The sequence below is a fragment of the Nanorana parkeri genome, unplaced genomic scaffold, assembly GCF_000935625.1.
Source record: "Nanorana parkeri isolate BGI_ZX_2015 unplaced genomic scaffold, ASM93562v1 scaffold49, whole genome shotgun sequence".
NCBI lineage: Eukaryota > Metazoa > Chordata > Amphibia > Anura > Dicroglossidae > Nanorana > Nanorana parkeri.
Genome location: NW_017306317.1, coordinates 812,928 through 824,228, shown reverse-complemented (window position 1 = coordinate 824,228; position 11,301 = coordinate 812,928). Strand labels below are relative to the sequence as shown.

Sequence of the window (11,301 nt, the reverse complement as noted above, 5' to 3'; positions counted from 1 at the left end):
TAGATATAGATAGATAGATATATATCTATATCCATCTATATCCATCTATCTATCTATCTATCTATCTATCTATCTATCTATCAAGATAATAGCTATCTCAGTTTAATATTTCCAGATAAAATATTAAAGCGAGATAGCTATCATCTTGATTTTTTTTATTACATTTGCCTTCCTAGCTTTAAGATTTGTACAGTTTTGTATGCATAAAACAAAAGCCAAAAGTAAAATAAAAGGCCACGATAAACTGTAGGTGTGTAAGTACCAGTCCATTTCCAAAAATGATCAAGTGATATGTGCACAACGTGCTAGAACTTAATCATATCTACAAATGCTTCCCTGGTACAACCCAAGATACCATATTCCTTAGCAATATTATATAACTTAATTTCATATGTACATCAACGCTGGTACCCCAAAATATTTCCAGATGGGTCACAGCAGTGTCCATAGTATCAAACAAGCAGCACCAGTGTAGTTCTGTGCCTCTTGGACATTAAAACATTAAACAGACAGATGCTCCCCTGATATTTCCCTTTTAAAATAGAAAAAGAGATTGAGGACACAAAGTCATCTATCTCTTTATTTGTATCCCCTATTATCAATGAACAGGAATCCTCTGAGTGTTCCTGTTCATTCGTAACTTGAGAACATAGTATGAATGAACAGGAGGGGATGTAAATCATTCCCATTCATTCATAATTGAGGATATAGTAAACATGCTATGTCCTCAATTATCTACAAAGACTCAGTGATCACTCGCTTTCCTTCCTGACAGCTGTCACAGGAGGCTGAGCGAGCGGTGCAGGGAGGAGAGCTCAGCCTCCTGTGACAGCGCCGGCTGTCTCCGGCAACACACCACTCTGCCGGACTGTGATAGGAGGCTGAGTGGTGTGGGAGGAGAGACGCCGGCCGCTCACAGCGCTCTCCTACCGCAGCGCTTGGCCAGCTGTCACACTTTCTCTCCTCCCCGCAGGGACACAGAGCAGCACCCAGCAGGGAGGAAAGAAAGCAAAAAGTGCAATTTTCGGCTGATATGTTTCCGCGGCTGATATATCAGTGCATCCGTAGTTATTTGAGACTGACATTTTCGCAATGTGATAGCATCCAGGTCTAACAGGTCTATTTATAAATGTTTTCACACATCTTTCACTCAGGATTTACATGTTTTGCCAATGGAATCTTGGGTGAAAACTGTGTAAATCTTGGGTGAAAACAATTCTAAATAGAGACTTAAGAGTGCGAGTAATTATAAGTGGGCAATGATCTAAAATATATAATTGTCTATGTAATTTGCAGCCCTAGCTACTGAGCTATGTAAACAGACTTAAATTAGGGCCTATATCTCCATGTGATGGTTGGATAGAAGATTGCATAATGTTTAAATACCATTTTTTCTTTTAATAGTTGTTTTTTTTAGTTCAGACCATATCAAAATATATGCAAACCTCAATAGTTGCAACCCTTAAAAGGTAACTTATACTAACACCTAAACCTGAATTGATATCCTAAACTTGATCCCTTAAGTTCTAAACTAAACCCTAACTATAGGTTAGCGCTTCATCTTGTTAACTTTGAAAACAAATGTATCCCCTTAATTATCAGCGTGACAATGATTTTATTTGCAGAAATTAACAGTGCCCAAAGTTAGTAGCATTGTAATACCTAAAGCTCCCAATTAGATGCGTTTGCTGCTTTTGGACAGTTGTTTTCAAAATCCTGTAGACTTGTACTCTTTTTTTTTTTTTTAATATAACAATGTGGCGCTGCAAATTTCCATGTCGGTTACTCAGTTACTCATTTTAAATAGTTTTTCATGGGGGGGGGGGGGGGGGGAGAAAATGAATCCAAATCCCTCTGCTAATATACTGTAAAATAGAAATAAAGTCTTAGTGCAGAAGGTGTAAACATGTTTCCACAAATCCAGAAAGGAGTTTATCTTTAGGATTGCGGGCAGAGCCATAGAAATAATTTATTTATGCCCAAGTGGCCAACTGTGCATCCAGAACTGCTGGTTTATAGCACAGATACAGCCTAAGATAGAGAGTCATAAAATGGCTCCGTATCTATATTTTGCTGCTTTATCCATTAATTGTAAGCTAAGGATTTGCAAGTCAAGCAAAGTAAGCATGAAATTGTATTGGCCCACATCATCAGACTTTTCTGTACATATAATAAAAACTATAACTTAGTACTAGAATGTTCTGATAGTTTTCCTCTAAAATCATATTTTAATTTCCATACCGGCTTTATTTTTGCAAACGAATATAATGTGCCATGCAAGCATAATTTGCAGACTACAGCTGCAGTGAAATCATTAGTGTTCCTTCAGCTAGATATTCCATACTTTGCAGACGCTGGAGACAGGAGGCTCCACATGTTCACTAGTTTTGTGCATTCAAATATTTCTTGCCTTTTTCCTCTAATCCATATTTTTATCTTTTTTTAAATATATTTTTGCAGGTTTCCTTAAGGATATGAAGGGGGGGGGGGGATTAAATATTGATTCATGTGAAATACTTGTCAGAAAATAAATATAGGACTGTGGCAGACTTTGTCACACACAGGCTCATCAAAGTTATTTTTAACTTAATCAAAATCTACAATTTGTAGCCCACATAGCGTGCTGTTAAAGTTAAAAAAAATGGCCCACCGTCTTTTGAAAACTGGTATATTTATTAAAGCAAAATGTAATTTGTTCGTATGTTTGGCATTCTGCACAGTACAGCATTAATTTTATGTAGTACATCCAGCAATGCCTATTAAATAATCGGCTTGTCACAGTAAAAATGAGAAATGTGCAAATGTGATTTGCTGCAGGACATGTTCACTATTACTTCCAAGAATATTGTAACCAAAGTGACATGTAACTACCCATGACCGAATGACTAGGCCAGTTACCTTGCGTCACTGCACCCACACAACACATAGTACTAGAAATGACTAACACAATCATAAACATGTCCACAGAGACCGAATCAATGATGTAATGACAAAACCAGAAACATGTATAAAGAGACAAAACATGTACTGACACATCCAAAAACACATCTGCAGAGACTCAATCAGTACTATACTGTTAGAAACATTTCTGTAGAGACACAGTCAGTACCATATTGTTAAAGCCAGAAACACTTCCGCAGAGATACAATCAGTACATACTGCTACAGCCAGAAACGTTTCTGCAAAGATACAATTAGTACCAAACTGTTAAGCTGGTCATACTCCTATAGAATTTCTATAGATTTTTTTTCTATCAGCCTATAGTGAGATGGAAAAAGTGCCACAGATTCCTCCATCTACGTTAAACTGTGTGAGCCAAGCTTCAGTATCTTGCTAGTCGGCCCAACTGGCTCTAAAAATACCCGTATAATGCCTAAATCCAATCAGATTGTCCAGGTATTTTGACAGCCAGTGGGGCCGACTAGCAAGACACTGAAGCTTGGCCCAGCGGGAGAACCCTACATTCACACAGTTTAGAGTAGTTGGAGGAATCTGCTGCACTTATTCCATCTGACCGATAGAAAAAAATCTATAGGTGTATGGCCAGCCTAACAGTATGGTACTGATTGTATCTTTGCGGAAATGGCTCTAGCTGTAACAGTAAGGTACTGATTGTATCTCTGCAGAAATATTTCTGGCTGTAACAGTTTTAGAGCCAGAAACTGGCCAGCTTTAGAGCCAGAAACATTTCCACAGATATACAATCAGTACCATACTGTTAGAGCCAGAGCCATTTCTGCGAACATTCAATCAGTACATAGTTACATAGTTACATAGTATTTGAGGTTGAATAAAGACATTAGTCCATCAAGTCCAACCTATAGGATCTCGTTTTTAGGAGTACTTGTACCCCTGTATATTACTGTCCCTTAAAAAATCGTCCAAAAGTTTCTTGAACAATTCCACGTTTTTTGCTGAAATCACTGTCTGTGGCAGTGAATTCTAGACCTTAACCGATCTTACTGTGAAGAACTCCCTTCGCCCCTTGTGCTGGAATTTTTTTTCCACCAATTTTAGGTTATGGCCTCTAGTTTTTGTAACAGAGTTAATTTTAAATAGTTTATCGCCAATGTTGCTGTCACCATTGAACATTTTGTACATGGAGATCATATCCCCCCTTAATCTCCTCACCTCAAATGTGAACATGTTTAAATTTAGTAGCCTTGTCTCGTAGCTCTCGTCCTCCATACCCCTAATTAGTTTGGTTGCCCTCAAAAAAAGTCAAAAGTACCAAATGACTTTTTCCAGATCAAGGACATCTTTTCTTAGTACTGGTGAACAGAACTGGACCGCGTACTCCAGATGAGGTCGAACCGTACCATGTACCAGTACAATGCTGTTAGAGCCAGAGACATTTCCAGAGACACAATCGGTACCATACTGTTGGAGCCAGAAACATTTCCACAGAGATACAATCAGTATCATACTGTTGGAGCCAGAGACATTTCCACAGATACACAATCAGTACCATCCTGTTACAGCCAATTACCATTCCAGCAGAGGCACAATCAACACAATACTGTTACAGCCAAAAACATTTTTGCAGATACACAATCAGTACCATACTGTTACAGTTAGAAACATTTCTGTAGCGACACAATCGGTACCATACTGTGACAGGCAGAAACTTTTCTGCAGAGACACACTCAATGCTGTACTGACGCAGGTGGAATCATAGCCACAGTTAAAGTGGTACTAAAGTCTTATTTAGTTTACATATATCTACTGCTACCAAGCAGTAGGTATATCCCAAAACATTTTTAAAAAGTTACCAAATAGGTAAAAACTTACCTCTGTCTTCGCCGTTCGCTCCCGGCTGTAGATTCCAGCTCCTCGAGCGGCCATGGAGGAGGATGTGTGTGCGGGCGCATTCACAGTAGAGATCACCGGCGAGGAGAGCTGCAGTGTAAGTTAGTTCATGCAGCCGTGAGCATGCACGTCAGCGGGACAAGAAGAGACAGCAGTCTAAGCTGGATCAGAGAACGGCACCAGTGCTGAAGGGACTGCTGAAAATGACTGGAAGGCAGATGATGTTCGGATCAAGAGGCATCACTTAAAGGAGAACTATGAGGTGAGTGCTTTGCACTCAGCCTCATAGTTCTAGCCGACCTGTGACGGTGACACTGTCACAGGTCGGCTCAGTAGATCGGGAGGTGAGCAAACACATACCGGCGTTCGCTCACTTCTCGATCCTGTCACGGCGCTCTGCCGTGACAGGGGAGTGGCTGGATTCTCCCCGCTCTGATCCTCCAGCGCTGACTGGCGGAACGGACTGGGGAGGGGGCGGGTACAGCTGGCTCTGCCTCTAGATTGGCACACCCTGGATTGATTACCCTAAGGAGAACTATGGGGAAAAGCCCTAACCCTAAGCCCTAATACAGCAGCATTAAGGAGGGGGGGGGGTAGACTTTAATGTCACATTATGACAATTACAGAAAATGTCTACATACTACAACTAAAAATAAGATTGATGATGCCAAGTTTAACTTAATGGTTCTTTAAAATAAATGATATAATAAACTTGAAATGCTTAGTCACCGGATGAATGCCCCAGGACAGCAAGCAGTGAATGATGTCAGTAATTGTCCTAGATAGTTCCTCACTGCCCCTGGTGCCCTTAGCCATAGCCTAGTGATAAATCTGGCCCTGCTTCTGTTTCAGGCTCTAGAAACCTAGAAAGCAAAATGAGCAGTAGAGTTTATGGATATGGATCCCATTTTTTGCTCCCGTGTCCACTATGCACTGAATAAAAGAGCAATTATAGCTATTAAGGCCTTATACGTATATGGTTTGTTTTGTCTACATTAAATAGAGTCTTTCTTTTATGTTTCTAGGGCAAATTTAAAAATAAAATAGAGAATCTTGAATCTTGGTGTGCTCGTAGTTTTTTATTTCACAGAGTCTGTTGTTTATTACATTGCCTTCATGTAGGATCAGTGTATTATGTTTTTCATCAGCTAATTATCCTGATCATACCAGGATTGAAATCAGTTGGATAAAGAGCAACAGTGGACTTGCAGCTAATATAACATTGGTTTAAACTGGGGGTAGGAAATCCTGACACTGCAAACTACAAATCCCATTATGCACTTGCCTCTGCTAGTCATGCCTGTGACAGTCAGTCTTGCAGTGCCTCATGGGATTTGTAGTTTAACAACAGTTGTAGTGTCATGATTTCCTACCCCTGGTTTAGACATATAGTGGGTATAGGTAAGAATCACCCCCTTTTAAATAATCACATTTGTTGCTTTGAAATGAAGGCAGGCACAGTTTTTGTTTTATCCAGCTGTATTTACTCAGTACAACTTATAACTAAGGATGGGCTTGGGCGTGTTTGCAGCTCCACGTGCTGAGCCCACCAGGAAGTTGGCAGCGCCAATCACAGGCACTGAGACATTTCCCGATCTCTGCAGCTGCGGACCGGAAAAATGTCTCAGTACCTGTGATTGGCGCTGCGTGTTGTCAGCTTCCTGGCGGGCTTGGCACGTGGAGCACTTTTTTCCATGTGGCCTTAGAATCTTCAAGGTGTGTTTTGGCAAAGTTCAATAGTGACTGCATGTGGCCTTTCTTGAGGAGTGGCTTTTTTTCTTGCAACCCTCCCATACAAGCCACATTTGTGGAGAATTTGTGATATTGTTGTCACATGCACACAATGACCACTCTTTGTCATAAATTCCTGCAACTGCTTCAGAATTGCTGTAGGCCCAACTACAGAAATGGAAATCTTTGAGATTGTCATTCACGGGTAGACTGGCCTCGGTTAAAATGACATTGCTGCCGAAGCTGCTGTACCATTTTACCACATTACCAGTTAGAATACCAGCCATGGATTTGAAATCTTTTCAAAAAGAGGTTTTACACTATCTATGGGAGGGGAAGCGACACTGGGTGTCGCAGAAGATACTATACGCGATGACAGCAAAGGGGGGTCAGGCTTTACCGCATTTCCCTACATATTACCAAGCGGCCCAACTGAGAGTGGTGCCGGCTCTATCAAGGCTTGATCCCCCTACGAGCTGGGCGAACATAGAAGGCCTATGGCTCGCACCGGTCCATCCAAATGCACTGTTATGGTCCAATCCAGTGCAAATACCCAAGGGCGCTCTGCTTTCCTCCACGAGGCATACGTTAGAAATATGGAATAAGGTTAAGATATCCAAAGGCCTGATGGCCCGTTCCCCACTGACTCTCTTCCTACTGAACCCAAAACTACAGGCAGGGATGTCTAGGGAGTGGGAGGGGCTGTGGCGATCCAGAGGTCTGTTTCACCTTCGAGATCTACTGGATAGGGTTACAAATAGAATACTGTCCTTTGAACAACTTAGGGAAGAACATGATCTCCCACCTAGAGCTTTATACTCATATTTGCAAATTAAACATTTTGCTCAGGCAATTGCTAAAACATTGACCTTCCCCCCACGTACCTCATTCAAGACTCAATGTTTGGCTCCACACTCCTCTAGAGGCATGATCTCCTTTCTCTACAACTTGCTAAATAAGGACTCAGGGCAGGAAGAGACAGGCCACCCTTATATGCGGAAATGGGAAAATGCCCTGGCGACCACAATCTCGCCTCAGCAATGGGTACGTATATGGAGGACGGCAGCAAAGTCCTCAATTTGCTCGGTATATAGAGAAAATCAGTACAAAATAATGTACCATTGGTACCACACACCGGATTTTCTCCATACACTCAACCCAAAGTTATCCCCAAATTGCTGGAGGTGTGATGGTGCAAGAGGCACCCTGTTCCACATATTTTGGACCTGCCCAGGAATTCAACCCTATTGGGGAGAAGTCAAACGCATCCTAGAACAAATAGTGGGACAGACACTCTCCGCTCAACCTATACATTTCTTGCTAGGAGTGCCCTTCCCAGACCTCTCAAGAGCTCATAGGAAACTGACGACGCATATTCTCACGGCAGCCCGCTGTCTCATACCGCTACAATGGAAACAAAAGCTTCCCCCATCGAAACTAGATCTTTATGCCAGAATCAAAGATGTACAAGTTATGGAATACCTGACAGCACGGCTAAATAATACAGTAGAAGCCCATAAAGTGGTATGGAGTCCGTGGGATGTCTATGAGGAATACACGAACTGAGAGGCGGAGGAGGAGTAGACGTGGGGGGAGACAGGTCCTGGAGTAAGGAATCCGAGGGACAGGGGTACAAGAGGAACACTGGTATAGGTTGCTCATGCTGTTCATATAGAACGCTATCCTGGAAGAAGACTACACACACTTTCTTTTCTTATTACTATATCTTTATGATGTTTTAAGGTTGTTAGTTTAATTGCAGATACATCAATGTAAGAAGGTATTTGTTGGATATTGCTCTTAAATAGATAAGCTAATCCAGAACAGAATATTATGAGCCATAAGAAGATGTAATCAGACTCTCGGAGAGGTATGTAGGAAATATAAGAAAAACCTGTTATCTATAAGATATAGAGAAACAAACCTACAATAGTATATGAAACAATGTCTGGGTTGTGATTTCTGGTAAAACGCTTCATGTTTTGTTTTTGATACCTCAAATTATGTCATAAGTTTTGTAACTCATATATGCGATTTTCAAAATAAAAATTGTCAATTTAAAAAAAAAAAAAGAATTGCTGTAGGCCACTTAGTAGTCTCTCTGACCAGTTTCCTCCTTGCGATCCCGTGCGGGCGATGGCATTGTGGCCGGAGGGCGTGGCTACAGTGCCATTCACTTCAATGGCCCGCCACGCCCCCTCCTGCCCGGCAAAAAAGGGAGGCGGCAAAAAATTGGATGCAGTGCGTTCCGGCCAGAATCTGACCGCAACGCACTGCTTATGGTGTGTTTTTAAAGAGCATACGGAGCTCCTGGGATTTGTGCATCCCTATTTTAATGTATGGTTGGTTTTATAAATATATAAAAGGGATGCACCGATACCATTTTTTCAAGTACAACTACTGATACTTGTCCAAGTACTCACAGATACAAGTACTGATACATTTTTGTTTATTGTCGTGTGACAGTTTTTCTAAAACAAAAAAAGAGTAATGATTTCATGACAGTGGTGGAGCGCCAGCGCCAGGTCACACCTGCAACCTCTGCAACCCTGGTAGTTCTCATGAAAATGGCAAGTATCGGCACTTGTATCTGAACATCCCTCATGTTTTCCATATATATTATTTTTATATATTGTTTTTCATATGTTAATGTGTTTATATTGTTTCCTATTACAGCTTGCAATGACTCACCCAAGCCACCATTTAAACTTTGGGATGAACCCTGACCATGCTCGCAACTCTCTGTCTAATTGTGGAATTAGACAGCCAAAATATGGGGACAGAAAAGTTCATTACATGCACATGCGTAAAAAAGGTACGTTAGTGGACTATCTATAGTACTCCGGTAGAACACGGCTAATGTGACTTTGTTATTCATTAAATGGCAGTGATTTAAGAATTTTAGGAATGGTGATGTTTACGCTTTGTGTCATTTGTTCCTAGTATGTTGGATTCTTCTGTATCTTAGCTTTTGCCCACTACAACTCATGTGTTTAAATAGTGGCTGCCATTAGGATACATGTACCCTGATGGCATGTGACTAGGACATGTGACCATGCACATCATCTCAGTGGTGAAAAATGCCTTTCCCTGAGATCTCGTGAGATTTTGCATTTTACAGATCACTAATGCATAAGAGTATCAGAAAGTGGAAAAATAGTAATTGTAAGTAAAATTAAAATGTTTATTCAGCTGATCAATGAAAGATGATTTCATATAAGCATGCAGAGCTGAATGATGATGTGACATTTAGTTATGGGGGTAAAGGTCCACTTTAACATCAACACTTCCAGGTGTGTTGGAAGCCTGCATCTTCCCATTGCTGAAACCTCTACATGCAGCAAGGAAATTAGGGCATCTGACATACCTATAATCATCAGATGCTTAAGATCCTAGTGGAGCTGTTATCTCTGCAAGAGAGGGCAGATTTGATGTTGACTGTATTTTAAAGAGACACTATTGTTAGGATACCTTTTATTTTATCAACAGTGTATTTTTAAGTAACATGTCATCTTGAAAATGATTTATGTGTAATATAAATACAGAAAGGCACTATAATGTTCATTTTGTTAAAAAAAAGATACATTTGCTTAGTGTGAGAGGGCCTGTTCACAGTAGCCACACGGTAGAACGCAGCATTTTACCATGTGGCTAGTGATGGCGGTAAGTCGCAGTGCCTTGCTTTGTTACAGCGCAACTCACTGTTTACATTTTTTTTTTTTTAAACTTTAATAAGGGAGTACAAACCGTACACTTCCGCCAGGTCCCTGTGGTGCGGTGACCTGCGGTGTCATCTACTGCTCTGCAAGGAAATGCAGCATCTCTTCATTTTTTTCCAGTGCACCACACATCACATCTGTGTTGTGGTGTGGACATGGCACATAGAAAACAATTGTTTTCCCTTTGCCTTAGCGGTAACTGGTGTCCTTCAACTGCAGAAAAATGCCAGTCAGCACGATAGTGTAGACGTGCCCTTGCTGACTCAAAAGAGTATGTTCGCATGGGGTGTCCTGACAACGGATATCTACCGTACATGCTTGCTCCAGGTCAGTGACTCAACAGATACAGTTTGCCCTATAAAGTCTGGTAAATTTATCAGGGCAAGGTTTGCTTTGAGCACACAGTAAAACAAATGAATGTTACAGAAAAGGGAAATGGGCTCCAGTACATCACTGTATGTGTATGCTTGAAAGGGGAGGATAATATATGCAGATAATTGCAGAAACGTCACCAGCACACCAAATCCTTATAGGATCAAAGTTCGTAGATTTTATTGCAAACTCATGTCCGTTACACAAGCGCTTTCGGGGCCACACAGGGTCCCTTCATCAGGCATAGCAATGATACAATATGATAATATATGCAGACCTCCATATAATGCTTCACCAGTAAGTCATATGGAGCTCCTGATGAAGTGATTTGACTGTAAGAGTATTATGAACAACCATCACTAAGTTATGTTTTGTTTACCCATCACATTTACATTACCTACTGTGAAAGCATGCATTAATCCTCAGGAAACTGTACAAATGTGAACAGACTCAAAATTGTACTGCATTGCAACATAGCAGAATATCTGCTCCAGTATCCTGGATGTCAACTCACAAGATGCATACTTGTTCCAAGGCAGTGAATCTTTAGCTATTGAGATTTACTGCAACTAACATCATTAGGCAACTGCTCCAGATTCTGTCTGCTCCAGCTCTCATAAATTCCCCCCCCCCCCCCCCCCTCTTCCTTATCACCCCTCCCCGCTGGGCT

The 11,301-nt window shown here is 41.1% G+C and overlaps 1 protein-coding gene across 1 annotated transcript in view; it reads left to right on the top strand.

Annotated features, from left to right (window-relative positions):
- The window catches only part of DROSHA (drosha ribonuclease III), a 239,833-nt gene that overhangs the window by 135,396 nt on the left and 93,136 nt on the right, over positions 1–11,301 (top strand). Inside the window, exon 18 of the mRNA XM_018574114.1 lies at positions 9,217–9,355. Within this exon, the coding sequence (XP_018429616.1) occupies positions 9,217–9,355 (139 nt within the window). The remainder of the gene's footprint in view (positions 1–9,216; positions 9,356–11,301) is intronic.